The 17,396-nt window shown below is 40.2% G+C and overlaps 1 protein-coding gene across 2 annotated transcripts in view; it reads right to left on the bottom strand.

Moving 5' to 3' along the window:
* TIC40 (hydroxyproline-rich glycoprotein family protein) overlaps nt 1–17,396 on the bottom strand; it is a 285,802-nt gene that overhangs the window by 206,990 nt on the left and 61,416 nt on the right. The window contains exons 6-7 of one of the 2 annotated variants that reach the window (XM_089416433.1): nt 14,468–14,556; nt 14,280–14,319 (exon numbers count right to left, since the gene is read on the bottom strand). In XM_089416433.1, the coding sequence (XP_089272559.1) occupies nt 14,280–14,319; nt 14,468–14,556 (129 nt within the window). Of the gene's footprint in view, nt 1–14,258; nt 14,320–14,467; nt 14,557–17,396 lie in introns of both variants that reach the window. The other variant, XM_089416432.1, reaches the window with a different exon arrangement.

Genomic DNA, 17,396 nt, shown 5'->3' with positions numbered 1-17,396 from the left:
AGATTGAAGGATAAAGTTTGCTTTCTTTCTAAGCAAGGTGCAATGTCTTCTAGGAGAGGAAAGAGAGGATTTGAGGGTTAGGTTTACGGGATATGGGTCGTGAAAGAATTTCTCAATCCCTAAAATCCTTATTGAGATTGGTATCTTGGATGGTTCTTGAAGAATTGTCTTTTCAAAGGAACGGGACCAAGTGGACCCAGCCTAGGTTAGGAGGTGAGAATTTAACATCAATGATGTTCCAAACCTAGACAAGGTGAGGGAAAGGATCAAAGAAAGAATATTCACTCAAAGTTGTTAAATTGACCCTATGAGGCACTAGCCTTTGGGATGTTAGGGCAAATTTTGATCTCGGAGCTAGGGCTTGGCTTTTCTCACAACTCCATCGTCAGAATGGCCTCAAATTTGGAGGAGGTCTTGAAGAGACATCAATGCAGGAGAGGCTAGGAGATCAAACTTTTTGGAGGGATAGTTTGCCAGGAAAATGATGCCCTAGGTGACCCAACTTGGCTAGACCTAGGAAAAGGTGAAAAGAAGTTGATTTTAGGTGACCACCTTTTGGTAGATCAGAGCCTTAGTCTTAGGAGACTGGAGTGTAAAGTTTTGTAGATGTTCTATGCTAAGAGCAATTTCACTTTTCTCACAGCAATCATACAAGTAGATAAGCAAAATGCAGATAGAACATATAAGCAGATCTTACAGAAGACAAATCAGAAACAAGAAAGATGAATGTGTTCGTTTCGGCGGTCAACAGGATGCTTCAACCAGCAAAGTCTCCTTTGGTCAGCCAGCCCAGCATGTGTCACAACAACCCTCCTGGTAGCTCGTACTTTTAGGATGAGAGAGGAAGATGTGAGTTGAGTTGTGTTCAAATTCTCTCCAACTTTTCCTGTATATATATCCATCAATGAGGGTGTGTGACACATCTGTTGGGCATGTGAGCCTACATTACAAAACTGGCTGACCTTGCACATATAATTTATTAAGAATAATAAATTCAAAATATAAGTTCTGCTCATCGGATTAAGACTATTTTTATATGGATTTTACACCTCTCAGAAAGAGGAATCCAACAAAAATATTAGCCTCTTAATCTGAGCATCAGAACATGGAGTTTGGACCTAGTTGTCCAATTTTAACACTCCCTCTCAACTAGGGAGAACTCCATCTATTAGTGCAATTAACATCGTGAGTCATCCTGCCGAAACTTGCTTTGCTGGCTTCTTTATTTCAGAACAGAAGTGGGTCAGTCACAAAGACATTATTCCCCGACTGACATAATCAGTCCAGAGGTCCCAGACCTCACAAATCTTGATCCCAGATCAAGTGGTTGGACCATGCCATCCTAGATAGAGAGTACGGCAATCTCTGATGCGTCCATCAGTCTTTGCTAATAGTCTCTAGCTTTTCCACACCTCATTGGCCAAATGAGAGGTACTTCCCATGAGCCCTGAACTCAATGGGTAGGATGCATACGGGGCACAGATTAAATGAGTGGCGAACCAGCTCATTAATCACAAGGGTGGGGCAGAAGCATTATGAGTGCTTATAGCTCCGAGAAGCTATCCCCAAAGCCCCCCAGAGCTCCCAGAGCTCATCGTCCAACAGGACCCACATCATAGGGTCTTTCCACGACACCAAGACTCTCACGGAAGGTTAGGAACTTGACCTTCCCCAGGGGCTTAGTGAGAATATCCGCGACCTGCTCATCAGTTCCTATATGATCGAGCCTTACGGCGCCTCGCTGTACCATATCCCGGATAAAGTGGTACCTGATATCAATATGCTTGGATCGGTCGTGGAACACAGGATTCTCAGTCATACGAATCTCACTCTGATTATCACAGAGTATTACAGTGGTATCTAGCACATGTTGGAACAGCTCACTAAAGAGCTTCCTCAACCAAACTGCTTCATAACAGGCCATACTAGCAGCAATGTATTCGGCCTCCGCGGTGCTCAAAGCCACCGACTTCTGCTTCCTGCTCATCCATGAGATCGAAGCAGAACCAAGATTGAAACAGCATCCAGATGTGCTCTTACGATCCACCACACTGCCAGCCCAATCGGCATCAGTATATCCCCGGAGTATCACACTCCCGGCAGTGTATCTCAGCCCATGGTTTATCGTGCCCCGAAGATATCTCAAAAGATTCTTGGCACCAACCCAGTGAAAATGATGAGGCTCAACCATCTGTTGACTCAAAGTATTCACTGCAAAACATATGTCCGGATGGGTGTTCACTAAGAACATCAAAGCTCCTATGAGTTGTCGATACTCAGTAGGATTGGCCAAGATAGGCCCTGCAGCGCTGCCACTCAACTTCTTAAAGTTGAGTTCCATTGGTGTCGACACGGACTTACAGTCCACCATCCCAAATCTTTCCAGAAGCTTCACAATATACTTCCTTGAGAAAGGAGAATCTCTCCAGGTCTCTGCCAGACCTCCAGGCCTAGGAAATAGTGCATCAGTCCTAGGTCTTTCATCTCGAACTCAGCAGCAAGCTCCCTCTTACATTGATGAATGAGAGGGTCATCACCTGTCAGGAAGAGGTCGTCCACATACAACACTAGAATGAGAGGCTTTCCTTCCTCAACCTTAAAGTAAAGGTTTGGATCAGCATTGCTTCGAGTGAAGCCCAGCTTCATCAAGTAACTATCCATCCTCTCATACCAAGCTCTGGGTGCTTGCTTTAACCCATAGAGGGCTTTCTTCAACCTGCAGACATAAGTGTCTCGATCTTGAACTTCAAATCCCAGAGGTTGTTCTACATACACCTCTTCCTTTATTGCACCATGCAAAAAAATGGTCTTGACATCCATCTGATGAAGACTCCATCCTTGCGTAGCAGCAAGGGCTATGATGGATCGGATGGTGGAATATCGAGCCACAGGTGCAAATATATTGTCATAGTCAATTCCTTCCTTTTGAGAGAAGCCACGGGCAACAAATCTTGTCTTAAACTTTTCAGCACTCCCATCAGATCCATGTTTAATCTTGTAGAGCCATTTAGCGGTGACAACAGATTTGTCCTTCGGTCTCGGGACCACATCCCAGACATCATTCTTCATAATAGCATCATATTCTTCATGCATAGCATCCTTCCAGACTTGATGCTTGATGGCTTCCTCAAAAGATCCAGGTTCAGATTGTATAATAGTACTCATGGCAGCTAGATACCCTTGGTATCTACACGGCTTCTTGCTTTCTCGGAATGTTCCCCTTGGGGCAGCATGACCCTCAGCATCTTCGAGGGTGTCCCGGAGCCATGATGGCCTCTTTCCTAGAGAAGGGGAAGGATCAATAGGGTCCATTGGCCCTTCAACATTAGGCATAGTCTCATCCTGGGGTTCTTCCAGATTTCCAGGTCTTTCTTCATGGTTTTCTTCAGATCTAGGAAGATCTACTACTTTCTTCAGGGAAGCATCTTCGTCAAAAGTGACATCTTGGCTTATCTCTACTTCCCTTTGACCAGGTACATAGACTCTATATGCCTTAGAAGTCTCACTGTAGCCCACAAACATTCCTTTCTTCCCAGTAGCATCCAGCTTACTTCTCTTTTCTTTCGGCACATGAAAATAGACGAGACATCCAAAAATTCTAAAATGTGAGACATCAGGTTTCTTACCAGAGAAAAACTCTTCGGGAGTTTTGGAGTCCAAAGCGGAATGAGGGCATCGGTTTTGAATGTACACAACAGTATTTGCAGCTTCTCCCCACAGAAACTTTGGAAGACCCTGGTCACATAGCATGGCACAGGCAGCTTCCACAATAGTCCTATTCTTGCGTTCAGCAACACCATTCTGCTCAGGAGTATATGCAGTGGTAGTCTCCCTCTTAATGCCAGCTTCTCTGCAAAAGTCTTTGAACTCATTTGACTCATATTCAGTGCCATTGTCAGTCCTCAAAATCTTGATCTTCTTTCCGGTCATATTTTCCACCAAGGCTTTGAAGGTACGGAACCACATGAAAGCCTCATCCTTCTTCTTCAAGAAGTATATCCAGGTTTTGCGAGAGAAGTCATCAGTAAATGTCATATAGTAAGAACATCCCCCCAAGGATGCAACATACCGGAAAGATCAGAATGGACCAGTTGCAATATCTCAGATGTCTTTGTGACACTTGAGGGGAAAGGTCCCCTTGTATGTTTTCCTTCAGCACAGCCCTTACATACACATGTATCATTTGTCCTGCCATCCACATGATCTCATAGTGCTGCTCATCATGTGCTGCCTTTAACTGTGAAGCACCATCATGATGCTGCCCGTTGCATCATTCATCACAATTGTACCATTCTCATGATTATATTTACTATGATGTTGTTCATGCTCCATGCATCATTGTTCTACCCATACACATGATCTAATTCATTATGATGCACATGATATATGCCTTATGCTGCTTCATACTACCCATATGCATCATACTTCTCATACTGCCCATGCATCATTATATCATAGCTGCATCCTAATGATAATACGTCCTTCTGCCTGCATAGATATTTATTGCCATAACCAGCATATACCTTGTCATGAGCATAGTTTAGAATATATGAGCATACATCGTATAACTTGTATCACCCCAGCGTATATATGTATGCATGACTACGGCTATAGGAATTTATAACAGCCCCATACCTTGATAGTTGTTATGACTGCATATGGATATCTCTGTGCATAACATGAACAACGTATATACATATGAACAGCGTGTAATAACATGAGCAACGTTGAACACCATATATATGAACTGTGTGTAAGGGTATCTTCATGACTGCGTATGGACCCTTTATTAACTGTGTGTTATGAATTTATGACAGCAGTTGTTCCAGGCATCACATTGGCTGTGTGTAATGATTCCAACGGATCCAATTTAGGGCTGCTGATGTTTCAGGCATCACATTGGATGATCAACGTGATGTGACAACGGATCCATCGTGGATTTCTTCATTTCCTGCCCAGCGTATAGGGTTTCCATACCTGAGCGTATATTGACTTCATGATAGCGTAGACTGCGTGGATGTATGTCTTCCGGACAGCGTACATGTCTCCATGTATCTCTTCATGAACTGCGGACAGCGTATATGTCTCCATGTATCTCTTCATGAACTGCGGCTAGGTCTTTCAAGAATAGTGTATGCCATAACTGCGTTAGATTTTAGCGTTTGCGTATACATATCAGCGTATGCATAACAGTATTATGCTACGTTACTTAGTGTCTTAATGTCAGCGAGAGAGGTGCTATGCGTATATGTTACAGCATGTCTCATTACATCGCATCTGCATTCCTCATCATGCCTTCGAGTTCTGGTCATGACTGTACCTAATACCCCGGTCGAGGTGCAGTCATACCCTAATGCGGGCCTGCTTCTCCATGCGAGATTTTGGAGCGAGGAAATGCGAGATCTTCTTCCTTGATTGCGGTTCCATTATTATGACTACGGCTTCATTGTCCTGTGCTCTGCGTATAAGTGTCTTAATGACCAGCGTATTAGGATTCCATAACTGTGCTTATATATGTCAGCGTATATGGCTGCGTGGATGTCTTCATTGCATAACTGTGCGTATATAACTGTCGTATATAACTGTGCGTATATATATCTGTGCGTATATAACTGTGCGTATATATATCTGCATATATGGCTGCGTGGATGTCTTCATTGCATAACTGTGCGTATATAACTGTCGTATATCACTGTGCGTATATATATCTGTGCGTATATAACTGTGCGTATATATATCATTGTTGTGCGTATAGAGCATTGCCAACGGATTAGACGTTTCCATACCTGACTGCATTTCCCGTATAGACTGTGTTATAGTCATAGCTGTGCGTATAGGGTATTTGTTGCGGTTCCATACATAGACTGCATATATATGTTTCCATGTATAACCATGCTACCAGAGTGTACAACGTGCAACAACGTGTACATAGCTTCAGTTATTGCGTTGAGATCCTTTATGACTGCGGCTGGGTCTCCATTAGGCCAGCGTATCTTTTGGTTCTCTCCTTCCAAAAACCCAGACGTGGAGAGGAGATTAACTCAAGGATACATTTTCTTCGATGATGATTGCTATAGATAGAGTTTGTCTTCACCTCAGCTCTGATACCATGTAAAGTTTTGTAGATGTTCTATGCTAAGAGCAATTTCACTTTTCTCACAGCAATCATACAAGTAGATAAGCAAAATGCAGATAGAACATATAAGCAGATCTTACAGAAGACAAATCAAAACAAGAAAGATGAATGTGTTCGTTTCGGCGGTCAACAGGATGCTTCAACCAGCAAAGTCTCCTTTGGTCAGCCAGCCCAGCATGTGTCACAACAACCCTCCTGGTAGCTCGTACTTTTAGGATGAGAGAGGAAGATGTGAGTTGAGTTGTGTTCAAATTCTCTCCAACTTTTCCTGTATATATATCCATCAATGAGGGTGTGTGACACATCTGTTGGGCATGTGAGCCTACATTACAAAACTGGCTGACCTTGCACATATAATTTATTAAGAATAATAAATTCAAAATATAAGTTCTGCTCATCGGATTAAGACTATTTTTATATGGATTTTACACCTCTCAGAAAGAGGAATCCAACAAAAATATTAGCCTCTTAATCTGAGCATCAGAACATGGAGTTTGGACCTAGTTGTCCAATTTTAACATGGAGTCTATAGTAAATATACGTGAGGACCTTTGGTTCCTAGTCAAGGAGGCCTCAAGACTACTTCGCTAGCCTTCTAGGTCAAAGAGAAGCAATCTTGCAGCTTTTATACTTTGATGTGCAAAAGGTGATGGCTTATCAAGATAAATTTGTTGATAGAATTATCCCTAGGAAATTTCATTCAAATTACATGGCCCATACATCGAGAGATGTTATATAGAGACAAAATTCCACAATTTAAGCAGTAAATGCATGTAGCAATTAGCCCAAAAAATAGCAAAAATCCCAATCCAATGTATATGACAAAGTAAAACAAGAATAGCATTAAAAGAATGTACTACATGCAATAGAACATATCCAACCATCCACATTTTGACAATAGAAAAGCTCCAAGACAAGATAAACCAAATCCACACCAGAATCCATCCATAAAGCTCCTCCAATTCATCCTCCCAAAAAAAGTGTGAAATTCTCAAGAGAGAGAAGAGATCCAATCCATAGTGATGATAAGAAAATGAACTCATCTCACTTGTATTTATACACTAATGAGGAGTTGGAATTAGTCTCATTTGCCTACATAAGCCCCAAAAATAAAATAATGTGCTAATAATCTAACTTTTGATGACAAGCCCACCAAACTAGCTCACAAATGAAAGAATAAGCCTCTCAAGAGGTCAAATAATAATCTAAGCATGTCGTAGGGCCCTCTAAGAGGCGTGATGAGGTCCATGGGTGCCATAATAAAGAGTAGGACCCTCAAAAGTGATGGACAAGAGGTTGGCCCTTTGTTCTCGAAACAATAAACATGTGGTCCTCCAAAGGGGTGTGGAGGCACAATAATAACCTCATGGGTCTCCAAATGAGTCGAAGATGCATGTAGATCGTTTGTAAGGGCTCTGGTAATGGTGTAAGGGATGCTACATTGTCTTACAAGTCCTGGGTCAGCTGCCAAATGCATGGTACATCTGTGGGGTTGGTTGGGCATAAGTGAACCAAGTGCATCTTCCTCGTCCAATGGGAGTATCTTGAGCATCTCTGATCATCCTCGGGGATCCATGGAGTGTTGTCTATTGTTGTGGAGGCCCATGGCTCTCAACACACACCCTACATGTGCCAATGTAGCCCTCTAGAGGATTAGGACCCTGTATAGGGAGACCAAACCCAAGATGGAGACCATCTGCAATCCTGCATAAGATCTAATGCATCCCCTAGCCTTCCAGTACAACAAGTCATTAGGGAAATCGAGTAAATGAGCTTACCAACCATGGACCACAGGTGGGGACTTCATAATGGCCTGCCCTTCCATAATGGGCTTCGGAATGTGCCAATGTCTCCTAAACTCGAAATGAGGTTACCCAAGTACCCTATTAGGTGGTTTCTACTTCTAAAGGAGATAATACATTTAAGGTACATCCTTCAAAAGGTGGTAGCATGTGACAAATAGGTGAATGAAGTAGGGGATGGGAAGGAACAACCTTGGGCCACATGCTGGGGTATAAGGGTAACTAATAAAGGGAAGCCCACACTTGGGTTTATAATGTATAGGAGGGAGCAATTGTGGTACATGAGGTGCCACGATCTTGATTTTTCCACCTTTCTTTATATGCCTTTTTATGATTTTAACTGTTGGGGCTCAAGGGGTAAGAGCATGATGCATAATATATAGCAGTGAATGCCCCTTTTGAAGGTAGGGTGGTTCATTGCCCACCGGGGTTTGGGGCAATCATGGGTTCCTATATGATGAAGGAGGCTCATAGAACCTGTAGGAACCAGGGTGATGGCCATGATGATGGGGTAGAGCTCATGTATTGGCTTTTGCCCACGTGCTAAATGTGTTTGTCTCGGCTTTCTTTTGCATTTTGTGGTACATTTTCTTGTTGAATGTGGCCAAATATGCTTTTGTCTTTCTTTTTAGTTGCATCAAACTTTGGGGCATCATTCCAAGCCTGACTCAAGGTGTGAGCGAGGGGAAGGGGCGAATAGAGGAATGTGGACCCAGGTGAGAGAAATGATGAATGGGGTAATAATGAGTCAAAAGAGGGTAATATAAGCAGATAAGGGAGCAGGACCACATAACCAAAATCAAGGTTTCCTGTGAAATACCATCCCTAAAGCCAAATGGTCTGTAAAAGAGATCCCACAGGACTAGAATTCAAGGTTAATATCCAAAAGGGGTCTAGGGGACAAGGGCATAGACCTAACCCATTCTTTCCACCGAATCCCCCCATAAATCCATGCCCAAAAGTATCCATGATAGGCAAACTACAAAACTCAATTATCAAATGACAAGGCATACCTTTAGGTTCGGGAGACCCACCTTCAAACATACGATCATGGCAGATGGGCAAGGGACCACATGGTTGGCTCAGGTGATGGAGAAATGGCACAAATGAGCTAGCTGGTGGCTGCAAGGGGTTGTTGGCCACCGGCTGAGGACCATCTTGGAGAAAAAGTTTCTCTTAGGGATATCACCCACAAAATGGTGGGTAACAGATCCCATGACTCCAAAGTCTCTTGGAGGTCATCTATATTATGTAACATTCATTGATGACCATTCAAGGAAAACATGGGTTTATTTGATGAAATCCAAGGATGAAGTATTCAACAAATTTCAAGAATTCAAAGTTGAAGTAGAGAACCTTACAAAAGGAAGGATAAATATCTTAAGATCCGACAATGGAGGAGAATATACTTCAAAGGAACTCATAGCTTTCTGTAAGAAGGTTGGGATTAAGAGGGAGTTGATAGTCCCATACAATCCCGAACAAAATGGAGTTGCAAAACAAAATAATCGATCCATTGAAGAAAGTGTAAAAGCCATGTTACATGATCAATATTTGCTGAAATTTCTGTGGGGTGAAGCAACTAAGACTGTTGTATACATTCAAAATCGAAGTCCCCACAGGTCACTAGATAACATGACTCTCGAAGAAGCATTCACTAGGAAGAAACCAAGTGTGGACCATCTCCGAATTTTTGGTTGTCCTGTCTATATTCATATACCAAAAGACAAGAGAAAGAAATTGGATCCTTCAAGCATGAAAGGAACATTTGTTAGCTACGGTAATACTTCAAAGGCATATAGGATCTACATAAAAGGAGGACACCGAAGAGAAGTTAGTCGAGATGTGATATTTGATGAAAGCATTGCATTCAAGAAATCAAAGGATCTCTCGATGGAATCTGAAGATGAAGAACTTAGTATATTTGAAGAGGAACGTACAAGGGAGGAAGAACAACCAAATCATGAATATGAAGGTCACAGTGAACCAGTGCAACCAGTGGTCATCCCCAAAACTAGAAAGAGACCTGAATGGTTGAAGTCTACTCTACTAGATGCAAAAGGTCATGGAGCAGTCAAAGGCACATTCAGGGAAAGTAAGAAGCCCAAAAGATATTATGGATATGCAGCCTATATGACGAATTGATAGAAGGAGAGTCATCCACCTTTAAAGAAGTTGTCACACACCAAGAATGGAAGGATGCCATGAATGAAGAGTATCAATCGATAATGAAAAATGGAGCTTGGTATAGCGTGCCTAGGCCTAAAGACAAATCTGCAGTAACTTCCAAATGGCTCTACAAGATTAAACATGCAACGGATGGAAGTATTGATAAATATAAGGCAAGATTTCTGGCTAGAGGCTTCTCTCAACAAAAAGGCATCAACTATGAAAAAACATTTGCAGCTACAGCAAGGTATACAACAATATGCTCATTGGTCTCTTTGGCAGCATCGATGGGATGGAACATCCACCAAATGGGTGTCAAGACTGCATTTCTGAATGGCACCATTGATGAAGTCTATCTAGAGCAACCCTTGTGATTTGAAGTCAAAGATAGAGAGGCTTATGTTTGCAGGTTGAAGAAGGCATTATATGGCCTTAAGCAAGCACCAATGGCATGGTATGCTAGGATGGATACATACTTACAAAGATTGGGCTTCACAAAGAGTTTTGTTGATCTGAGTCTCTATATCAAGGTTGTGAAGAATGGGCCTATTATCATTATTCTGTATGTGGATGATCTTCTCTTGACAAGTGTGGAAGGTCGAATCCAAGAGTGCAAGAAGCAAGAAGCAACTAGCAGCAGAATTCAACATGAAGGATTTGGGGCTGATGCACTACTATTTGGCACTGGAAGTTTGGCAGGGACATGATGAGATTTATCTAAGTCAAGGAAAGGATGTGATCGAGATGTTGAAGAGGTTTTACATGATGGATTTCAAACCTATGACAACCCCCATGATCACATACTTGAAGAGGCTAAGAAGTTCTGAGTCAAGCCCTATCAATTCGACCAAGTATAGACAATTAATTGGCTCACTAATGTACTTGGTGAATACTCGACCAGACATATGTTTTGCAATGAATCTTCTCAATCAGTTCCAAGTTGAGCCGAAGCATGACCATTGGATAGCAGTCAAGCATATACCGATATCTGCAAGGAACAATCCACTACTGCCTAGAGTATGATAAGAGGAATGATGTCCACTTGATTGGATATACAAATTTCGATTGGGGAGGCACTGAGCAGGATGGAAGAAGCACTATTGGAGGATGTTTCAATTTGGGATCCTCCATGATCTCATGGATGAGCAGAAAGCAAGAATCGATTGCTTTGAGTAGTGTTGAGGTTGAATATATTGCAGCCTGTGAAGTAAGCAAAGAAGTTGTCTGGTTAAGGAAGTTGTTGTCCGACTTGTTTGAAGGACCAATGGACCCTACAGTGATACATTGTGACAACACCAACTGTATAAGGTTGTCTGAAGACCCAGTGTTTCATGGAAAGACAAAGCATATAAACAACAAGTATCACTACATTCGAAAGTTGGTGTAGGATGGTGTGTAGCAGCTGCGGTAGATCTCCACTAATGAGCAAGTAGCCGACATCTTGACAAAACTTCTTCCGAATAAGAAGCTTGTGTATTTAAGAGACAATCTTGGACTAGTTGATATATCCTCCCTAGTTGAGAGGGAGAGAAAGACCTGCAGTAGAGGCCAAAAATCTGAAGTTGGAGGTTGAAGGTGTGCTTTTGGAAGAGATTTGACTTGGTTTGACTTAGACAAAGGAAGCACATCATCAAGAAGGTCGGACTTGGTCTTGGAAGGGTATTGGCCTTGGTCTAGAGGTCTTAGAATTCATCAATTGAAGAATCTATAAGAAGAGAAGACATTTACAAGTTTTCCTCTCAACTAGAGAGGTTTTGGCCCTGGCTTGCAACCTATATCCTGTGTTTTTGTGTACTATTGTTCTCCTTGTTTGGTAGTTGTTTGATGATCAGAACAAACATAATAATAAGAGAAGAAGCTAATAAGTAAGAAAAAGTAAAAAGACATCACAAGCAGTTATCAAGAATAGAGAAATCATCCTAACTATTGCTCTATAGATTTCTCAACTGTCCACATGTGCGAGGGAGAAAGACGAAAATTATTTCTGCGTTGACCAGCTCTCTTGGCTTCTGTTTGACCAGTGTTGACTTTGGTTCGTTCTTCTCTGTTTGACCAAGTTCTTGACCGATCTTGGAGGCCGAAAGTTTCAGTGGTTCATTGACTCTGTTTTACCGAAGTTCTGCTCCTATTCTGGCTCATTGACCGAGAGTTGACTGCAAGTCAACTTCTGTGATTTAACCAAGCTTTGACTGTGGTATTGCAGGCAAAATTTCAGCCCTTTGACCAGCTGCCTCACACTGAAATTTGGCCCCTCTGTTGCAGACTTTGACTTGTACCAGCATTGACTATTTCTCTCATTTGACTATTTTGACTTAGAATTTAATGAACTCAGAGATTGGTATTTTGACCGGAATATTCTGATGTACATTTTGATGAATTGAACTCTCTCTCATAAGGAAAGATTACTGGGTTTTCCCCTTGTGGGTTTTTCCCTGGTCATTGACCTAAATTTTGGTGTCCCTTGTCTCATTGTTTACTGTAATCTCTATTGCTCTAATGAAGAAGTTAATGGTTGAAATTTTGTGTGTATAACCAGGGGGGATCCACAAGAAAATAGGGCAATTTTCTCAATTGCCTTCACAAAGGGAAATGTTGTGGATTTGTCCTAGTACAACAATAGTCAGAATTAATACTAGGCCAAAAGAGTGATAGTAGAACAAAATATGTGCCTTTTTATATAGATATCGAGTAGAGATCAACTCTATGTTCAAAATATAGTAGCATAGTTTGTAAAAATAACTATATTTTTAAGCCAAAAATGTAGCATTCATTCTTATAAAAAGATGTATAATTAAAGGGCAAAGATTTTATGAGGTGTGTAAAAATTGAAATTACAAATAAAAATAGAGATCCTTCAAGTTTCCATATAAACTAAGCCTTTCTGTTCCTTTTGTTTGCTGCTCATATTTCTGTGGTAGTAGATAGTGACTCCAGCTGCTTAGATTTTCATTGCTTACAGCCTTATCTGTCAAGTGGTATGTCAAATGCTTGAAATTCAACATTGGGTAGTGGGCAGAGAACCCTAGAGCTTATTGAGAATGGTTAGTAAAATTGTGCCGTGAGAACATGCATAAAATTCATAGTTTTTTATCAATAAAATTAAAGCTTAAATTTAATATTAAAAAACACGAGGGTTACATGCTAATTTCATTGACAGTAAATGTAAGGCCAACTATGATTCAAGCACATTTTTAAAGTCATGGAAAACCTTAAAATAATATACTTAGAAAAGTAGAATAAATAGGTTATTTTCACTTCATTGGATTTTTGCTAAATTTTACTACTATGGTACAACAATAGTCTGCACAATGCAAAACATTGTACCTAAAAAAATTATATTAGAAAAGACTTCTGTCATAACATACATGCATAACTGTTTAATGGCGATATGTCATATAGGATGAGGAATTACATTTATGTTCACATTTTAAACTGCCAACTGCTTTTCAGGTCTTCAACTTGTAGAGTTTAACATGGAAAGAAATAGTTTAACAGTCTATGTCACAATTTCACTTCACAAATGCATATTTTGTTTGAACCAATACACTCATGTGTGCAAATGTGTTTGTCAGTTCAACCCACATAATGAAAGGAGAAGCATTGCAAAATGCTACCCACCACCCGCAAAGAAATTAAAACTAGCAAGGAGACCTAACCATAACATGGAGTGCATCCCTCAAGGTGCAGCTCCATTGGGGATCGCCATGATATGAAGTGTTATGTAAACTATGAGATTCAAGGTTCAAATTCCCTGATTAACCCGTGTCTGTGGGAGAGGCATATGTAGGCACCTAGAGGTACAGTGGTAGCAGTCGAAATCAAACCCATATAATGCAAGTACAAAAATGGCCTACTTGCCAATTCCTCTAGTAGAAAAAAAAAACAAATATAACAAGGAGTGCAATTCTTCTAACAATTATGTTTGTTGGAGAAACTTAGTGCCACAATTCTTCACTTACATCTATATTATCATTAGTTAATCATCACAGATTAGATTTAGATATAATTTTCTTCATTAACATGGCCTGACCTATAGAGACCATTCAAGATTAGCAAGAACCTTCATTTTCTTAATCTCAGGATAGTTGTCAAAAGATGAAAACCCAAACACGACTTTGATGAAGATATGCTAATAGAAAAATAATGCCTACCAGTAAAATCAGAAGATTTACCAGTTGCACCCTCGTCTGCCTGAGTTTTAACTTCTGAATCCTGTCCAAGACAAAGACAAGCAGGAAGAACTTTATTAGTTGTCAGTAGAATGTGGTATGTCATTGTACGAGCAAATAAATGCTTCGCATGGGCTCATCAACAGAAATCACCAAAATGAAATTAATTTTGGAAATCTGAAGTACTCTACCTTAGGAATGTTCTTCTCTGTAGAATCTTGTGGAGCTCCAACGTAAGGTTTCTCATCTAACACTTCCTCCGGGCTAACATCCACAAATGCTGCCAACATAATTAAATATAATATCATCCATTGTTCTCCAAGTTCAGAAAAGCTTCATTCCATTCAGATGAGAAAATAAAGAACATGGAAAGATAACTGCTTATGTTAATCAAACAACACGAGCTTCTTATATGAATGAACCAGTTTACCTATCTTCTTTGTCATGAAATATTAGTTGCCTTTTAATGGTAATTGTTCCATGTTCTGCTATACCACAAGCAAGTATTAAATATGCACCTTTAATTAAATTTGTTCACTGTGCTATTGCTTTAAATTTTATACACATCCATCAACATGGAGATTCTCCAAAGTTGAATAGTAAGAAATATTTCAAGTTGTCCAATTTTAATTATTTGTAATTATCGGTTACTGCTCTGTTGCTCATATTTTGAAAATCCATCTTTACTTTTACATTGTTCAAACTTACCTTGTTATAATGCCTGCTAAATTTGTATATTACCTTCCTTGAAGAAGAAGAAATAAATTGTACTAATGTCCACAAATGACAAAAATAGGTCAACAGGACTAGAAAGTACAAGGAAGGGATGTGAGAGTGCCAAGGGCATTACTTAAGTGGAGAAATAAGTACAAAACCAAAATTGAGAGTGTAAAGAAATCAACCTAGAAAATAAACCCTCAAAAGGAATGCATCAGAATCAGACAAGAACCAGCAGAACCAGCCAGTCAAAAAGATATGGGGGTGTTATGATCTTTGCACGTTAAAAATGATAAGAAACCAATAACTACAGTTCACTTTGAGGGGAAACCTCCTTTTACAAATAATATAATGAACAAGACAATATTTGATGATCATAAGACTAGGTCTCCTTAGTATATATATAGGAGACAAAGGATACAATTCTAATAAAATGGGACCATGAGAAGTGTTGTAATTTATTTTTACCCTAGTTCTTTTTTACTTTTTCCTTTTTGTTGAAAAAAAATAATAATAAAAAATATGGAAAAGAATAAAAGGGAAAAAAAAAATGGAATTAAAAAAAATATCAAGAGAAAAGAAAATGAGAAAAGGGATATAAAAAAATAAACGTAATTAAAAAATCCCAAGGTATGCGAGCAAGTCAAAATGTCGCATTGTAATATATGCTTATTATTTAATCCTTGTATACTTTTCCAAAGGGTTGTATTTTATTTTGTAAATAGAACTGTGATTTGACATTTTGTCGCTTTGCAATAAAACGCGATTTGCAATAGACGGAGGATATCATCCCTGCTCGAATCAACGGCGGAGGATGAGTTCGCACCCCCCCGGCACCTTCGGAGCTTAACGAGGGGGTTCTGAAAAGTCATTTTCAATAAACCGCCCATTAATACATGGCACCTCCACAATAACTTCGGGAACCCCCTCTCCTAAACCATAAACCACCTACCCCCGCGGAATCTACTTTATCCTTCCCACTCCATTCCCGCGCCCGCTCATACCTTGCCACCTGTCCCTCTCCTATTCGCTCCCACCAAATAATCGTTATACAATTAAAATCCTCCTGCCAAACATTCATGTAACCGTTTTCTCATTAATTTTTCGCACCAACGTCTAATTCATTAATGAGATGCGCCTACTCTGTTAATACATTCAAATCCTCTCTTTTAAGAAACCACACATTACTTTGTGTATCCCCTTTCGCCATTTCAACTTCCAACAGCACCAGTGCAGTTCTGAATTCCACAATTGCACAGCCATCGTCCATACGATAGTGATCGTCAGTTGTCTGGCAATTCAGCCACCTTAACTGTAATTTCCTATTCACGATGTCTTCATCTAAAGGCAAGTTGAAATTAGTTGTAGAAAACCCTACGTTGCCCTCTATAGTTAACCTAGACGAGCTCCCTCTGGTAGATACGCAGTACAAGATCTTAGAAACCCAATGTGAGTTCGATCTGTATGAAGTCCACAACTGGGCAAGCCAGAAATTTCTCGATGTTAGTGATGAATTAAGCATTTGGGAGTCTTTTCTTCCTCAATTCATCTTTCCCCAGACCATATTTTCCCTGAATTTGTTAGTGTCATCTCAGATATCTTCCTAGTCAAAGGGTTGTAATTGCCCAAAATAATGAAGTTTTATTTGCCATTACTCCTGAGTCCATATGCCAAGCACTCCAAATCAATCCTTCAGCTCCTCTGCACCCTTTTTCTACTGATTCCCTCATGGAGATTTACCAAAAACTCACATTTCCTCAGCGAGCCCGAATTTTTGAGTCATTCTTACTTGAGAATTCCGAGTTGCCTAGAACTAATCCGCCCTATTCTACTTCAATTTTCCCATAAATGTCTAGGCAAGTCATTTCCATCGTCGTTTGTTTATTAGGTTACCCTACTAATCAGTGGGTCGATGAAGTAATATTGGGATTTTTATCAGTGTTCTCTGTGGGTAATAAGCCCTCATTGATTTTCAACTACAGTCAGTTTTTGGCAGACAGTATTCATGATCAGTTTTTAAAGTTTTCTACTGAAGGTGCTTTTAAACATCAGTCAGTTCTTGTGTATTTACTTTTATTTCATCAAGCAGATAGGTTTAAGTTCCCATTGCAGAAGTATGATGCACAAGGAAAGCCTCAGTCAGTCATTCACTGGACTTCCTTGGTAAGGAAGAACACAGAAGAGTATTCCTTTAGTGAGTATGTAAATTGTTTTTGCATGTCTTTATGTCTTCTCAGCAATGATGTTATACCAAGGATTTCATCTGAAATCAGAAGAATTTTGCACCTTACTAAGCAAGCCAAAATTGGAGACTAGTACCTCTACCAGAATTATACAGAAATCAAAATATATGGATGTGAACTTCCTCCCTACAGGTTACCAGTATTTGTGCCAATCAGGATC

Source organism: Pinus tabuliformis, chromosome 3_2, assembly GCF_031772625.1.
Source record: "Pinus tabuliformis cultivar Carrire ecotype Pingquan chromosome 3_2, CPIR1, whole genome shotgun sequence".
NCBI classification, from domain to species: domain Eukaryota; kingdom Viridiplantae; phylum Streptophyta; class Pinopsida; order Pinales; family Pinaceae; genus Pinus; species Pinus tabuliformis.
This window is presented reverse-complemented; position numbering and strand designations above follow the sequence as displayed.